Genomic DNA, 18,094 nt, shown 5'->3' with positions numbered 1-18,094 from the left:
CAACTACTTCCCCCACAGGATTTCCCTTCATCCTTTTTTTTTTTTTAAACTCAATGAAAGCTTTTGGACTTTTTGTTCATTTTGGTTAAATATACTTTCAGATATGAGAGAGGATCCTTGAGCCAAGGAATAGCTTCAGTAAGATTCGAGAACTGCATCTGGAAGAACGACTTTTATTATTTTTGCTACTGAGCAATGAACTGAAAATGTGAGATTTCAATCTGCATGAGCTGATAAGAATCCTAGTGTTACAGATGAATGGCTGTATTTTGGGGGTATTGTTCTCATATAAACAACTTAGGGACCTGCAAAAGGATTGTGGGAAAGGGAAACAATTTTGAAATTCAGCTGACCACCAAAGTCTCCCAGTCCAGAATTCTATAAGCTCTCCTTTTTTTCCTTTAACTGATTCTCAACACCTCTCAGTATTGCATGCCTTCTGGAGCATATTCAGACATTTGGGGGTGGGGGCGTCTTTTGGCTGGTTTACAAAGTCTTGTTTTTCTGTATACCTGGGAAATCCTGAGTCAGTATAATTTAATTTGATTCTCTGGCAGGGTTGACCTTTCTGTAATTGTAGCTGACCATCACTACGTTCACTTAATTGCTACAGCAATTAAGACACCTCCTTCTTGAGCCATCAGTTCAGTTTTTAAATAAGGAGTGAAGGGGAAAATTGACTCAGTGAGCTTTTGGGAGCTTCAGGGTCCTGAAATCACAGCTAGTCTTTTCACATAAAGAGCACCATATCGTGGTAAACGGTTTATCACAATTTGGTTAAACTTAGGGTTGCCGGGTCCCTCTTTGCCACCGGCGGGAGGTTTTTGGGGCACAGCCTGAGGAGGCCAGGGTTTGGGGAGGGGAGGGACTTCAATGCCATAGAGACCTATTGCCAAAGCAGTTATGATAGCAGGAGATCCCCAGAAGACTAAATAATGTACAGTTGGACTGACAGAAAAAAATGTTTTGTTTCCATTGTACTGGGTTATGGACTACAGATAGCCATATTCTATGAAATGAAAAACTAAACATTGAACTCAGGTATGAAAAACTAAACATTGAACTCAGGTGTCTGAGTCTCATGTAATAAAGTGTGACTGATTGATAATGGACAGTGACCTGATCGACTGCCAGATCATAACCTTGTTCTTTGTTCAAGGCCCCTCAAGAGAACTTTTCCAATCTGATTCTTTCTGCTGTCACACAGCTGTGTGACCGTATCCACATCTGCCGAGTTACAGGGCCCACTGCCTTCTGCAGATTAGAACTGGACTAGACCAGCTCTGTGGCCTCCCCTTGTCTTCTAGTACACTGAACTGGCACCATAGCATCAGGTGAGGATCAGGGAGTTTGGCTGTAGCGGCATTTTCTAGTTAGGTCACTCATCACTGATGTCATACAGTACCACAGGCTTCTAGAAGAGTCTCCAAATCCAGCCAACATGTGATTCAGCATTAGGGCATTAAATCATTGGATTGGACACACATCCCATGTTTTCCCTGAGGGTATTTGTGTAACACAGGCACACACTGAGTGTGACTTCCATGTTTTTGCTATGAAAGTCCCAGTTTTTTCACTCTGGGTCTTAACTTTTATTAGAATATAGCTGGCCTCAGCCTTTCATGGTGCTAAACTCTGAAATATGCAGATTGTTCCCAGGGACACGTGCTAAGCATAACCCGATCAGGGTTTGGAGGATTTTATGCTTTTCAGATGCTAGCCAAGCTTTGTGATTCTGGTCGATTCCTGTAGATCTCATTCCTTGTGCTTGTGTTTATTTTATTTTTTAAAAAGTAAAATGGGTGGAAATCTTAGGATTTGCATCTGAAACCAAGCATAATTTGCCATGGGATAAACTTTTCTTTCAGATTCTGTTTTAAATCTATCACTCGGCTCTTCAAAGAATTGTAACAGATGGCGTAGCAGTGCGTGAAGGCAATACACGATCTTTTAATTATAGTTCATTATCCAAATTAGTCCCCAATGCTTTATGCAAAACTTATAAATACAAAACTGCCTGAAAAGTAAATTAAAAGGAGTTAAATCACATTAGAATCTTTGGGAATTTGTTTTTAGAAAGAAATCCGGGTACTTTCCTAGGTTCTTTCATACATTTCACGTGAGGAAGTGTTCCAGAAGGTAGATACTATCCAACCAGAAGTGCTTAAACAGGAACTAAATCTTAACTGTCTCCGGTTATAACATTTGGCAGCCACAGATAATTTGGAGAAAATATAGTATGGGGAGGGGGCAGGAACTTTTTCTGTCACACCACACCTGGAACATTGACCACCCCAAAACCACTTTGACAAGGAGTTTGGCTTTTGTCTGTTTACAGTGTCGATTCTTGCTCTGTCTAATAAAAATAAAAGGAAGGGGAAGTGTTTTATAATTCTGCAGAGGGCAACAGTGATGTTAACACAGAGGCAAAGGAATGTTTCCAACTTTATACATAATATATACAGTAAGCAGGAACTCTCTCCTCCCCCATCCCAGAGAAACAAAGCAATCGGCACATTTCTTGTGGCACAAATGATATTTTGGACTATTACATAGCTGACTCACAGTTTTGATGAGGATTTCCCATTTTAAACCTCTCTTTTCTGCAAGAGGATTTTAAATGGGCCCGTGGGAAACAAGCAGAAACAATACCTGATCTGGAAGCCAGAGCTACAGGAGATGGAAAGGAGTCAACGTTTCCCCATGAATGTGAGCACCTTAATGCAGGATAAAATGGAGAGCTGTGTCACAAGGTAAAGACATGGCGCATTGTGTTGTGGTCATCCATTGGTTGGGCTCTTACACATTTCTGGCCTGGTACTCAGTTTGGTAAAGTGTCCAGTCCCAGAGAGGCAGCGTGTTGCTTGGCCCGCAGCCGTAGGTTCTCAATGCTGGTTGTTTTACTGTTCAGGCTTGGAAGAGAGGAGGAAGCCTGCAGGATTGGAGAGGACCACACTTGCTGAGCATGGGAGAGTGACTGGTAGTAAGACTGGCAGTGCAGGGAGCTTAGGGGTGCCATGTTGACATTCATGCCCAAATAAGGCATGGATGAAGGGTTCCCCATTTCAAAGGAGGAGTAATGGACCAAGTTGTTTGTGGCTGCCATGTGTTGACGAAATTGCTCTTGCAGGCGGAAGAGGCTGAGGGGCGATGAAGAATAGGAGTGAGTCTGAGACATACTGCTGCTGGAAGATGGTGTGGCTGTGACACTGACAGGGGAATCTGCATAAAAATAAAGTTAATAGAAATTATTTGTCATGGGGGGTAAGCTCATACCTAGGTGGAATGAGTTCATTTGTTCTGAAAAAGATGTATACCTGGCTTACCCCAATTCAAGGCCATTTTGGATATTGCAGCATACCAAGCAACAGAAAACATTTCAAGTGCATGAAGGGCAGAAGACCAGTTAGTCACTTGCTATTATACTCCATTCATTGTGATTTCCAAATCTGCCCCCAAAGACATTTTCTCACAAGAGACATACATTGCTTCTTGCTTAAATTTGTCATCAAAATGTACACTGGCAACATTTCCACATGGCACAAATAGTGAAAGGTAGGTTCAAAGGTGCGTTTTCCTTTGACAAACTTAAGTCTTCCGCCTCTAAACATTGGATGGATCCCACAGATCTGTTCAGCTAATGAGAATGGTTTCTTCTGACACAGGGAGCCTTCCACTTCTTACTAGAGGTACATGAACTCCTGTGGATTAGATTGTACCATAATCGCCAGCTATGAATATGTCACTGATTTATTGATGACTTGAGTATTCGCCAAGCCATTTGTAGGAGTTCACTGGGTAGCTGCACATCTAGCACAACAGCATGCATGATAGGTTTTTGTGCATGCATGTTGTTGAATGTATGTGTGGTTTATTATTATTAGTATTACTTTATTAGATTTATACCCTGCTCTCTTCCCGGCCAAGACTGGGGTTAGAGTGGCTAACAATAATTAAAACACTCCATCATAATTTACATAAAAACCCATAACATTGTACCCTTAAAATCAATAAAATCTAACAGTAAACTGATGAAACACCTTAAACGGGTTGCCAACCTCCAAGTACTAGCTGGAGATCTCCAGTTAAGTTGGAGATTAAGTTATACTTAACTAGCTGGAGATCTCCTGCTATTACGACTGATCTCCAGCCAATAGTGATCAGTTCACCTGGAGAAAATGGCCACTTTGGCAATTGGATTCTATGGTATTGAAGTCCTTCCCCTCCCCAAACCCTGCCTTCTTCAGGCAGAAGAAGCAGAAGCAGAAGAGTTGGTTTTTATATGCCGACTTTCTCTACCACTTCAGGAAGAATCAAAGTGGCTTACAATCACCTTCCCTTTCCTTCCCCACAACAGACACCCTGTGAGGTAGGTGGGGCTGAGATAGCTCTAAGAGCTGTGACTAGCCCAAGGTCACCCAGCAGGCTTCATGTGGAGGAGTGGCAAAACCAACCCAGTTCACCAGATTAGCGTCCGCAGTTCATGTGGAGGAGTGGGGAATCAAACCTGGTTCTCCAGATTAGAATCTGCCACTCCAAACCACCATTCTTAACCACTACACCATGCTGGCTTAACCTCCTGCCGGTGGCGAAGAGGGATCTGGCAACCCTACCTTTAAACCAATTGGCGAAAATTATTAACACACTGGGACATAATGTACCAGGAAGGGGGGGGGGAGAAGCAATCAGGACCCCTCTAGAAATCAGTAAGATGGAACAAAACAGAAAGAGAGGGTGGACAGGGAGGCCAGCTATGATATATACTGTTGCTTTCCTCAGTTGTAGGCCTGGCAGAACATCTCATTCTTACAGACCCTGCAGAATTGTGTCAAATCCTGCAGGGCTCTGGTCTCACTGGATAGAGAGTTCCACTGGGCCGGGGCCAAGGCTGAAAAGGCCCTGACTCTAGTTGAGGACAGCCGGACACTCTTCGGGCCAGGGACCACCAATAAGTTGGCATTTCCAGAGCGTAATGCTTTCTTGGGAGCATATCAGGAGAGGCAGTCCCGTAGATAGGTACCAAGGGAGTTGTATTTTCCCAACGAATTGTATTTTCCTTAAGAAAATAGTTTGCATCTTTCTTTAACACCCCCCCCCCATCATTCATACTCCTTGTCAGTCACAAATGCCTCTGGCATGCTAGAGTCATTTTAATAAAAAAATTAAAATTAATACACATGAGTTTCATTAACCAGTTCACATATTTGGTCATTCCATATTCCATGTCTGGTAGGGCCTCCCCTCCACCAGTATTGTAGTTTGGCTGACTGTTTTTTGGAATGATTCATTATTGTTTTTTTACACACATATGGGCAGTATCATGTGAGAGATTTATTGTCCTCCCTTTGGCACTCCAGGACCCGTGCAGATAGCTGGAGAAATGTTATGCAGGGCAAGAAAGACAATAGGTTGTTTTAGAGTGCACCACCACTGTACTTTAGCAAAACGAGGAATAAGGGAACAGCCCTGAGGTAAACTTTGCAATTAATGCCTAAGCAGGATTATAACTCCCCCATGACCATGACTCCCATGACTCTTCCATCCATTTAATGACAACTAACTGGAAGTGGCACACAGACACACTCACACATCCCACTGCCTTGCCAATGCCACTGGATGCAGCCAAAAACGTTCCCTCTGCTACTTGCTCGGTATGCACTAGGGTTGTGCAAAAATTTTTGGGGGGGCAGGGTAAGTTTTTGCACAGGCCCATTGCAAGCATTCATGGGAAACTGAGTTTTCCCATAACTCTTGGGTACAGATGTGGCCATCGTAGACTGTGAAAAGTAAGTACTTTTAAAATTCTCCCAGAGGGGCATTTTTTGAGGTAGAGTCACCAAATTCACAGCGTAGCTGCAAGGGACTCTCCTTGCATGAACCCCAAAGATTGCGTCAGGGGGTTCAATTTTATGAGGTCCTGAAGGGGTTGCCCCCTTATAATGCTTCTCTATGGAGGAGGGGGACAACCCCTTCGGGACCCCATAAAATTGGACCTCTGACCCAATCTTCCCCAAACTTTGGTGTTCATGCAAGGAGAGTCCCTTGAAGCTTCCCTGAAAATTTGGGAACTCTACATCCAAAAATGCTTTCCCCAGAGCTCATTAAAAAAAATTCCCATAGGAAAAAGCGTGGGGAAAGCCGAGGCTGAAAAAAGCCGAACACCTAATCAGCTGATTTAGCGATCAGCTATCTGGCTTCGGCTTTATTCCCAGTTTTAATATTCAGCTTTAATTAAACCCCAAAGATGCCAAAAAGCCTTTTTCAGGTTTATTTTCAGTTTGGAATTATCAATATGCACAACCCGAGAGTGCACCCAAATTTTCATACCCATGCTGCTCCAAGGCTCTCCTTCCCAGGCCCAGAATGATCTGGTTCACCAGGGCACCAAGTCTCTCTGTTAATAAGGCCCAGCAACCAAATAACTAGTATGGCTAATAAGCACAAAGCCTAGTAAGCAGCTGCCAACCAGTTTGGAAAGAGTTTGAGATGCTTGCCACTCCAGTGAACAGACCCCAAGACTAGTTGACTGGAGTCACTCACTACCATTGATTTTGGTAAATTTGTCTTGCAAACTCATTGGCTGTGATGATCATGGTGCCCCTACTCGTGACACCTACAAATTGATGCCTTATAATGGAGGCTGCTGGGTCCTGAAATGAACCTAGCTTTATGTTAGGTTTTACACTTGAGCGTAAGAACTCCTGTGAGCTGACCCAGAAACCTCATAGAGAAGCAAGTGGCTTTTGTCCCTCACCTGCTTTGGGGCTTGCCCTCTTGCTGTTCAGAGTCTTGTTTTCAGCTCCTGGGCTCTTGTCTGCTTTGTTCTCCTCCAACGAGATCTTGAACTCTTCCTCCCGGTCTGTCTGGTCCTCTGCTGCTGATTCACTTGCCGACTGCTCCGACAGAGTCAGGTTGAGTTCAGTAGTCACCTCACTTGGCAGGCTGAGAGATTTGTCTGCCTCGGGAGTTGGAGTCTGTGTTTCTAATACGGAAGCATCTGCTTTGCTATCGCTGTGGTTGACTTCAGAATCTTTCTGTTTCTGTAGCTGCTCCTTTTGTAGGCTGCGCTGCTTCTTCCGGAACTTAGCTCTTCGGTTTTTAAACCAAACCTTCATTCAGCAGAGAAATAAGAAAAAAATATATAAAAAATTAAAATTCATCCAGCATCCCATAATAATATAGGTTGGGATTGTTAAAGCCAAAATTAAAAGGGATAAACTGGTAAGCATTTCCATCTCTTACACATCTCCTTGTTTAAAAAAATGGCATAGTCAAGCTCTTAGGCTACTTTGTTTGGGAGTTTTGTAATTTTATGGGAAACCAATGGCAAATATCATACCTACATTGGGACAGTATACCTGTAATTTGCTTCTAAATCATGTTTTGGATCCATGTTTAAAGAGCTTTTGAGCAGAAGGGCTGTCTGATGACATATTTTGAATATGAAAATGTGCCCAAACAAACATATGATTATCTTTGCAGCATAACCCATGATAGTAGGCATCAGTTCAGATTCCAATAGTTCACTGGGCCTGAAGAAATGTTATCCCTGAAGATCCATTTATAGATCTCCTATCATTTAAAGTTTGTATTAATAAAAGCCTTGGGGAATGCAGTCAGTACTGAGGTGTCTGGGGTGAAGGTGTTGTTTAACTTTTATCCAGGCACTTTCTTCTAAAAATTGTGTCCCTTTCTTGAAACTGCTGACAGTCCCAGATGTCCGCAAGTGCCCCCCGCCCGTGCTACCATTTAGCAATAAAAAGCATTCTGGAGATCCATTCTTAGATATTCATGCTGCTTGTCTAATCTGACCCCAAGAAGCTTCTTGTGAAAACTCAAAACAGGGCATGACCATATCAAAGCAAATGGAAGGTGTTGGTATCTCATCCTTGATATGAAAACTTAACTGCACTCTTCAATACATTTACTTTGTCACCATGCCAATACTCCACTAAGAACAATGCAATAGTTTGGATAAGGATGGCTTAAGAGCCATCAGATTGTTATGACAGCTTTCATGGTGTATGCAAGCCAAAACCCATGCATTTAAATATATGAGCACTAGCAGAAATAGGTGTACATCTATCAGACAATGTTATTGGCACTGTTTTACACAAAAATGTAAATTTGCATTTTTTACACTGCTGGTAGTTGTTGGCTCCACCATCAACCAAAAGGGAGACTGCAGCCAAGAAATTAGAAGGAGATTGAGACTGGGAAGGGCAGCCATGAAGGAGCTAGAAAAGATTTTGAAGTGTAAGGATGTGTCACTGGCCACCAAGACTACATTAATTCATGCCATCATATTCCCTATTACTATGTATGGGTGTGAAAGCTGGACAGTGAAGAAAGCTGATAGGAAGAAAATAGATTCCTTTGAAATGTGGTGTTGGAGAAGAGTGTTACGGATTCCGTGGACTGCCAAAAAAAACAAATCAGTGGGTTATAGATCAAATCAAGCCTGAACTGACCCTAGAAGCTAAAAGGACTAAACTGAGGCTATTGTATTTTGGTCACGTCATGAGACGACAAGAGTCACTGGAAAAGACAGTCATGCTAGGAAAAGTTGAGGGCAGCAGGAAAAGAGGAAGACCCAACAAGAGATGGATTGACTCAATAAAGGAAGCCACAGCCTTCAAATTGCAAGATCTGAGCAAGGCTGTCAAGGATAGGACATTTTGGAGGACTTTCATTCATAGGGTCGCCATGAGTCGGAAGTGACTTGACGGCACTTAACACACACACACACTGCTGGAGTTAGAATTAAGGCTATGCACACAATTAGACTGCGACGCCCCATCAGAAAGTTTATAGCAGTCGTACCAACATATTTAGATACAATTTACAATTTTATGAGATACTTAAAAAAACTAAAAGATGTGCACATCACAAAAGTACAGTGGGAAGAAAATGCACATGGGCTATCCAGGAAAAAAAGCCCTTACCATTTGCACAAGATTCAAAATACTAACATGTGAACTAAGAGGAGAGACAAAAGCAAGAGTGTTACATGTGATGGAAATAATTTGAATAGATATTTTCTTCATTCAAGGCCATTCTCTTCTTGGCAATTAATATGTTTTCAGATCACTTCCAACATGTTGAAGATGTCTTTCTTCAACCTACGACAATTAACATTAAACCCCTTGATTTACGAGTACCTGTACTCTGGCTTCCGGCAGATTGGTACACATTGCCAGTCTTTCCCTCATCACCACATCTGGATAGTGGGTCTTCTGGAAAGTTTTCTCCAGAGCTTCCAGTTGTTGAGCTGTGAAGGCTGTGCGGCTCCTCCTTTGTTTGCGATGCTGAGAGCCATAGCGGGCCTCCAAAATGATGTCTTGAAACGTACAGCCGTTGGAAGACAAGAGAGGTGGCCAATTTAATTAGTGTAATTTGTGTGTTCTATACAAAATTAAGCAAGTGGGCAGCTAACAAGGCAATAAAACAACAATGTGAAAACTTCCAGCCCTGGCTATGTAGGCATCTTTTATTAGTTTGACTTTTAGGAGAGGTTCTGGAATGCAACATTTGACTGAGTAATTCTAGAAGGCCTCCGTTTTCTCATGTAGGGAAAAGAGGGATGAATGGCAATTGCAGAACTTTCTGAACATGACTATTTGCTTTCACATTTTGAGACCATTTCTGCTATTCTTTTTCTCAGCAGCAATTGCATATCAAAGGCTGCATCCACAAGGCAAGGATTCACCATGCTGCCCTACACTGCTGCGAATGCAGAGGCCATGGAGGCACATTGGTAATGGAGTTTCTATACAGAACTCTTCTGTATACTTTCATGCTGTCAGTACCTTGTAGCTGCCATTTTCCCTGCTGCACCATTGGAGGGCTTTTGAGAGTCTTTTTTTTTAAATCCATAATTGCTATAGCAATTATGCATTTTTAAAAAATAATGCTATAGCAATTATGCGTGTTTTTTCCCAAAAGCCCACCAGTGGCTATGTGGGAAAAGTGGTTGCCGTGAGGTGCTGACAACAGGAAAATGGCACCAGTTTCTTCAAACTGTGCACCTTCTGTCTGGGCACCATAACACATTTGGACAGCATTTTCCCCGAAAATATCTTAGTAGAATGAGTTTGGGAAAGAGCATGCTGAGCCCGGGGAAAACCTGGAAACAGGTTATTTAGAGGATAGCAGGATGTGGATGTGCCAAAGAAAAGCTTTAGACATCTTCTAGTTGCCCAAGAATTCTGGTGCTTTACATCCTTTTTGATTAATACTTTTAGCCTCAGATGTTTTCTATTTTAATGTGATGTTGTTTTATGTTGCCAGTATCCTAATAAAGATTATGTCTGCTGCTCTTATTATTGTATGTCTTATTGCAGATTTATTGTTTTTAAATTACTAGTATTTGTTTTAATGCTCTGAACCACCTCAAGCATTTTAATGCAAAGAGCAAATAACATATAAATAAATCTAAATTGTGATAAATCTAAATATGTGATAAGCACATATTTAACATACAGCACATACAGCACATGCCAGATTTAGTGTCTGGCATCTCCAGGTAAAAGGATCTTGAAAAAAATTATTCTTTGCCTGAGACCCTGGAGAGCTGCTGCCAGTCACCATAGACAGTATTGATCTGGATAGGCCAATGGTATGTTGGATAAGTAGTCAATTGAAAGGTTGGGAGGGGGTTTGATTTTGCAATAATGAAGTTTTCAATAGAGTATCAGACTGGGTCAGCTGCTCTTTGAATCAGATATGATGCTTTTTTATACTTGCATGTTCAAATGTAAACATGCAATGCGCTTATAAAATCTACTGTTGGTGCTTTCATATGAAATTTTGCAGATGTGGGCATAGCTTCAGATTGGAAAGGGCATTTCAACTTGAGGGCATTGGCTCTCAAGTGGGTCATTATTACAGTATTGTTATTCTGGCTGAGAACCCCATGAACTGGCTCTTGTAGATCCATGTCCAGTTCTGTTGACTGCAGCTGGCTATTGAGAAACATGTTGGAAAAGCAAAATATCAAACTGGAAGATTACAGTTCAGATATGTCTGATAATTGATTCACTAGTTTGAATAGTTCATGTTAAAACCCACACATTTGACAGAACTTCCATTTTGCATGTGTCCGTTTGTGCAACTGGGCAAACTATTTTTGCTCTGGTTCCACATTTGATTTGTCCTACCCACAGTGAGTAAAAGGAGACACTATCAGTGGAAAACCTTGGCCTCTAAGCCATCCAGGGCAAATAAATATTTGACCACTCTGTGAAACAGGGTGTTTGATAGATGGACTAGATAGAACACTAGTCTAATCTAGCAGCACTCTTCGTATGCGTCAGGCTGTAGAGATTTTTTAAAAATTCCTGCAACTGGCTACACTCACAATTCCTTTTTAGCCACATTCAGACTACAGTTCTGACCATTCTCCAAATGCAAATACAAAATCCATTAGTTGTTCTTACCAGCCAGTCTCTCTGCCAGCGTGAGGGCATGCACAGAAGGTCGGTAGTCAGGGGCATGCTGAGCTTGCTGTGCTGCTTGTTGGTGAAGGTTATACATGGCACTCAGAGAATTCATGGCATGAAGAGAGTAGCCATTCACTCCATAGTGCTGCATGATGGCATAAGACCTTCAAGAGAAAAAGAAGGGGGCATAAACTTCACTGTTACAGTAAAATAATATCCTTTAAAAGTAAGATTTACCCCATGGAGACTGTAAAACGATATATCCGTCCATTCTTTGAATTCAAGGGATGCACACTGACTGTATCTGTTTAATTCATGCAATCCCTTCTTTTCACTTTGTGTGCAGGGGAGTGGGGAGTGCGGATTTTGTACTTGATACTGGAGTCTTCTTGTCAAGGTTCCAACTGCATTTCTTTAATGGTAATAACTCCGTGTTATTATCCTGTTAGTAAGCAACACACTCAAAATGCTGGATATATCAGAAATTGGTAGTGGCAAACCACATCTGCATACGTGCAGTTTCTAATTTTGGTCTGGTGCCTTCGGAGAGACATATTTTGAAGATGAGTTTTTAAAAAGCCTTTAATGGCATATGTCACCAGACCACACGGCAGCGACTGGCTTTGTTAGCTTGATCATAACCAGGCCACCAACCCCTTCTACCCTTAATGTAAAATGGTTCTTGTTATATATACATTTCCTGAGCTCACCATTTGTTTTGAATTGATGCATGTGGCTGATTATTACTGTGATACTGATCTTCTAAAGTTATATGTTTATGTTTTTGTTTGTCATTATAGCCTATGGTTTTGATAAATCAATGTCCTGAACCGCTAATGTAAAACTGGTATGGTTATTTTCCTCTGTCAAATACTGCAGCTCAAAGGTTCGGACTCTCAAAGTTGGCTCTTACTAGGTGCTGTCTTCAGAAGCAAAGGTGAAATATTTCATTTTTTCCTGAAAACAAGATAAGTTGAGGTATATGCTTGTAATTGCTAAATTATACATCCAATAAATTCAAAACTAAATACATAAATGTCCTTTAATAAATATAAAAGACATTCCCAGTGGGTAGCCGTGTTAGTCTGTTTGCAGTAGTCAAAAAGGGCAAGAGTCCAGTAGCACCTTAAAGACTAACAAAAATATTTTCTGGTAGGGTATGAGCTCATACCCTACCAGAAAATATTTTTGTTAGTCTTTAAGGTGCTACTGGACTCTTGCCCTTTTTGACTATAAAAGACATGTAACAAAAGAATCATAACATACAAAACTGTCTTGTCAATTATAAGATAAAAGACCAAATGCATTTCAACAGGGCTGTCAAGTGCTCAGCCATATTGCAACTGATACTAGGGTGTGCTTTGAGAAATTTCATTATAATTTTGAATCCGGAATTTGGGGATGACACCTTTCATGTAGGAGAGGACCTGTTTGAGATTCAGATCCATAAGGGATTGGGGGGGGGGCGGTTTCCAGGAATTTCTAGATCATTATTTCAATGCAAGAACAAATTTGAGAGTCTGATGAAGCTGTTTTTAAAGAGAATGGTGCCAAATTTGCCCAGAACAGAGTCCTCCTTCTAATCTAATCCCCCCAAAATTTCAAGCAGAATGGGCAAAGTGGTTCAGTATTACTGACCACTGAAGATTTACAGACCACTGAAGCTGGTGCCCTTCTGTGTTGTATTCTATGGGGGGGGGGTATGGGGCCAGGCAAGAAAGCACAGGCTGCTGGCATTAAAAAATTAATCCTGGTTTATTTACACACTCTTACAGTGACTGACTGACAATACAAAAAAAAATTACGTTTTCACTGAAAACTCTACATTCAACATCTCCTTTCGCAAAATGCACCAAGCTATCTCCCTACTACATTGCTGCAATCTTCAAAATAATTGAATAAAATGTATTTGCCAAATTTTAAAAATGGTTCACTGGCCATAACTTCATTAATCTATTCACTTGGTATTTTAGTGAAGACACTTATTGAGTTCTTAGGCCCAAAGAAGTAAAATTGCTCAGCGAAATAACTTTTCCATCATCTAAAAATATAGTAAAAAAAAAATAGTAAATCCCATGAAGATTCTGCTGTCTCAATAGATTTTTAAAAACCTTTACCAAGTTAAAAGGTATCAACTCACTATTAGAAGTATATCGGTTAGGTTGTGAAATCTTCGATTATTAGAAAATGATCAGGAACAGCCTCATACTTTGCTTAAAAGTCAAGTCTATGGAATGAGCTACAACAAACTAGTTCACAATTTTGGAGTAGTAAAACCCCAGGAGACAACATGATCCTCCTGTTCCCTTTTAGCATGATATTGAAAATATTCCACGTTAGCATTAGAGAATCTCTGTGATTGTGCTTTTTCACAGATGCCTTAACTAACTAGCTTACATCTAGATTAGGTTACTGCAGTGCACTCTATGTGGGGCTGCCCTTGAGAAGTGTTTGGAAATATCAGTTGGTACAGAATGCTGCAGCCAGGATGTTAACTGGAGTGGGTCATATCACTCCAGGCTTGGCCCATCTGTACTGGCTTTTGATTTGTTTCCAAGCCCAATTCAAGATGCCGGTAATCACCTTTAAAGAACAATCTGGTTTGGGACCAGCATACCTAAAGGATTGCCTACTGCCATATGAACCTAACTAATTTCTAAGATTATCTTCTGAGGCCCTGCTTTGGGTGCCCCCACCTTCTGAATGCAAATGGCAACTAGAAAGAGGGCCTTCTTGGCTGTGGCACCAAAGCTATGGAACTCTCTGTCTCTCTCTGTCTCTCTTCTACCCCCTGTGTCACTGTTTTAAACCAGCAGGTGAAGACTTTTTAAAAATTTCGTCTGGCACTCCCTTAACAGCCTTATGTTTTCATTACTGCTTTCTGATTTTAATATGTGTTTTAGTTTTGGTTTTAATTGTTTTTATGATATGTTTTATAATGTTTTGCTTTAACTGTTAGGTGCCTCAGTGGCCCTGACTAGGCAAAAAGCTGGCACACAAATTTTGTAAACAAACCACTAAAATAAATGATGACAAAGCATTTGTACCCCCACACACACACACACCATTTTGTAAGTAGTTAAAAATGAGGTCTACTTACTAGAATATGAATTCCTTAACAGGTTTTCTGGTTAAAAGATTTGCTCCAACCAATTCTTATTCATGGGAATTACATGTAGCTATGCAGGTAATGTGATTGCCACAAACGAAAACTGAGTGGCTCCATGGGACCTTCTGAGAATGGGAAGGTGGTGTGAGGAAGAAGGCTGAAGCTGCTTCTCCTCATGCAACTGGGGCCATGAGCAGAAATGGGCCAGTGGGCACCTTGGAGCCACAAAACTCCCATTTCACATCTGATAAAAAGTCCTTGTTATCACCCCCACCCCTTCCAAAAATATGAGGACATCAGAACTCATAGAAAGGTCTTCAAAATGTATGGTGATTCCCCCATCCTGCTCTAGTCTACTGTGCCTCCAGGATGCAACCCTTGGTGTTCAGGGGACTCCCAGAAACAGTGCTGCATGCAGGGGCAGCCTGGTAGCCAGGGAACTTTCCGGTGGGCCACTGACATAGAGGGCTACTGCTGACCAGGAGTAAGGTAGGGTTGCCAACCTCCAGGTAGTAGCTGGAGATCTCCTGCTATTACAACTGATTTCCAGTAGATAGAGATCAGTTCACCCAGAGGAAATGGCCACTTTGGCTAATGTACTCTATGGCATTGATGTCCCTCCCCTCCCCAAACACCGCCCTCCTTAGGCTCAGCCCCAAAAACCTCTCACCAGTGGTGAAGAGGGACCTGGCAGCCATAGAATGAGGAGAGCCAAGCCCCAGCAACTCTGCCCAAGCCACACAGGCCACTTGGCTCAGGCCCTCCTCACCAGTGGCAGTGGGTGTCAGCTCAGGAATTGTCTCCTCCTGCACTGCTTCCAGCTAGAGGGACAATGAAGTGGGTGAGTTAATGCCCCTTTGTCAGCCCCACTGAGCTGAATGGCCCTGCAGAGCTGACTTGTAGCACAGTAGGGTCCACTCAGCTTGACCTGCTCCAGGGCCATTTTCAATTCTCAGTCCACTCCTGGCTGCATGTGATATGCAGGACTGCAGTGGGAGGGGGGAACTGGAAAAAAATCACACACACACAAACATCTTTACCAGAAGATGCGCACACACATCTTTACCAGCAGAAGTGCTTTTCTGCCTGCAGTGGAAAGATCTTGGTAAACCAAATAAAATCATTGCGTTGGCTGGGTAAATTATTTGGTAGAAAAGAGGGTTGTAACTGATGTAATAAATCTTGACAGAGGTGAATATTCTCATAAGCAATAAGCAAAAGTAGTTTCTGAGTACACAATTGGTTGGACATCTGGAAATACTGCCAATGTGTAAGGATCCTCAAGGAGCTTTCTTTCCTTGAAAGTTGTGAGAAAGAAAATGCATCTCTTGGGGACAGTTTACATCTAGGACACTTCTGGTCGGAGGACTGAACAAGATAATCCTTGAGTTCCATTCCAGTTCTAGGATGCCATGACAAGCAAGCCCATTTTAAAATAGTAACTACAAACAGGTTGTGACAGAGACAGCCAATTTTTATCTTAAAATGTCTCCCAGTTATCCAACTTGCTTTTAAAACTGACGGTTTTCTTAATAGAACTTCTGGCTAGAAGACTGCCAAAACTGCACTTCTTTGTGGGTTAGAAATCTGATTGTTATTGATACCTGAGTTTAAAAATGAACAGCATAGATCTATTCATCGGGGGAGGGGGTGCAGGCTAACAGAAGCACATGCAAGCACAGTTAGCTTCCCATTTACCTCCCTGAATGTTCCAAATAGAATAAATTAAATATTTAAAAGACACTATGCAGCAATTTTCTTTTGTAAATGGTGGAGGCCATTTGTCAAGCTGCAGCAGTGTTTTGCAAGCTGTCGAATTGTGCTTACATTGGTTAAAATAATCTTTATATTTCATTAAGCAACCAAATAAGCTGATCTTCCCCACTGGCTGTATAGATGGCTTTAATTTTCAAAATCTGCAAATGCATCTTTTATGTCGTTTGGTGGCTGGAGGGCATTGGTAATGCTGCCGCCAATTGGAGAATAAGCAGCGGCATTTGATTAGGTGGTATGTTATATAAATTAACATTGTGTAGTGAAAAGAGCATATCTTAAGTAGTCCTTGATACGGGTGGGGGATTGAACTTTCACCTCTGCTATTAATAATGGTTGGAGCCCCTGTATGCACTTTACTGCAAATTTCAGGAGGGTGAGAAGAGCCAGAGAAAAGTTTGTGAAAGAAGCACAGGAAATTGAAACACCTGCAATTAACACAAGCGAGATTAGGAGCAATAATGTGATACTTAATGAATGCTTAGAATTTCCACTGACTGCAGGAACCAAGTCCTTAAAAATGAAAGTAGAATGATGTTTCAATTACATCCTGCTAAAACCTGTACTTAGGTAGACTTGTTTTGTAAGAATATGTCATTGTGGGAAACTTCCGACAAATTGATGAGCACTCTCATGTTCTATCTAGAGCTGTTCATGTTTTTGCAAGCATCTCTGGATTCAATGTGCAAAAATGCTCAGCAAACATTTGTTCGTGCGCTCACGTATGCAAGTTCCTGCCCCCTGTCAGTTCCTTGCCCCATCAGTTCTCTCTCCCCCTCTCCACGCTACAAACCTTGACTTTCCAATGGGGGATCTACTATGGGGGGTGGTTCTTTAAAGATAGGATAGCCACAGCCAAGGCCTATCTTTCCTATAGATTGCTGTGCCTAATCGTACCCCACATGACTTCCTACTGGGATTGATTAAATATACATATATAGTTTTTGCAGCCTCCTGAATTGAATCAGAAGGCCAAGAGAACTACAATTCTCAACAATCCAGAAAATCCAAGAACACAAAAACAGCAACAACTGTCATCAGTTGTACCACCACAGCAACTGAATTATACTCTACAAAGATTTGAATTTTGTTCATAATTTGTTTTGCCCCTGTAGAAGTGAAAAATTATGCCAACATGGACAACATTTTGGAAAGGAAAATTACATTTTGAAGTGAAGCACTTATCCACTGGTTCTTCAAACTGTACAAGCAATCATCTCACAGTTCACAAAATACAGCACATAAGACCATTGTTTCAATTTATAAATTTGTTACCATGGGGGGGGGGGGCGGAATCTGAAAATATTTTTACGTGGGAACTATTAATTCTCTGCAACCTTTTGTAATTTTCCCATGCCTCCCTCAATTTATTATGCTTGTTTTGTCTCTACAGTATCTAGACAAAAAAGAATTTCAGCCCTTCCAAGTGTTTGCTATGAACTTGCCGACTAAGTAGAAAGAGCTTCCAAGATTCCCAAAGCAAGAAGGAACCTACTGAAAATTATGGCCCAATCAAGGAACTCCTCTGGGCACAACCAAGTTACAGTTACTCTTGCTTGTCATTTGAATAATCAGGGAACAACAAAGTTCCTACAAGCTATTCAGACCATGGGAAAACAAGAAAAGAGTTTCTTGAAGGTGGATCTCAAAGAAATTGAAACATTGGTCTGATCTTCAGTCAATAGTGTGGACAGGGAGAGCAATCCTGAAGGGGGAGGGAAGGCTTCGGGAAGTGGTGTGGCCCCAGAACCAGCATAGGGGCCACTTGCGG

General features: G+C 41.6%; 1 protein-coding gene across 1 annotated transcript; it reads right to left on the bottom strand.

The window, feature by feature from the left end:
* Window positions 1–2,746: 2,746 nt before the first annotated feature.
* Window positions 2,747–11,602, bottom strand: DMBX1 (diencephalon/mesencephalon homeobox 1). Its single transcript, XM_056845070.1, has 4 exons — window positions 11,439–11,602; window positions 9,162–9,340; window positions 6,755–7,109; window positions 2,747–3,222 (listed from the first exon to the last, which is right to left on the bottom strand). Exons 1-4 carry the CDS (start codon window positions 11,590–11,592, stop codon window positions 2,822–2,824), a joined length of 1,089 nt encoding a protein of 362 aa, XP_056701048.1. The 5' UTR covers window positions 11,593–11,602; the 3' UTR covers window positions 2,747–2,821.
* Window positions 11,603–18,094: the final 6,492 nt, after the last annotated feature.

This window comes from Euleptes europaea, chromosome 2 (genome assembly GCF_029931775.1).
Source record: "Euleptes europaea isolate rEulEur1 chromosome 2, rEulEur1.hap1, whole genome shotgun sequence".
Taxonomy (NCBI): domain Eukaryota; kingdom Metazoa; phylum Chordata; class Lepidosauria; order Squamata; family Sphaerodactylidae; genus Euleptes; species Euleptes europaea.
Note: the sequence above shows the minus strand (reverse complement) of the source record. Positions and strands in the feature narration are given on the sequence as shown.

Excerpts from the sequence above, each read along its gene's own strand:
- DMBX1 (XM_056845070.1), bottom strand. The coding sequence starts at position 11,592 with ATGCAGCACTATGGAGTGAATGGCTACTCTCTTCATGCCATGAATTCT. Across the intron at positions 7,110-9,161 it reads TGCCGGAAGCCAGAGTACAG|GTTTGGTTTAAAAACCGAAG; the intron begins GTACTCGTAAAT and ends TGCTGAATGAAG. Across the intron at positions 3,223-6,754 it reads GAGGGCAAGCCCCAAAGCAG|ATTCCCCTGTCAGTGTCACA; the intron begins GTGAGGGACAAA and ends ATTTTTATGCAG.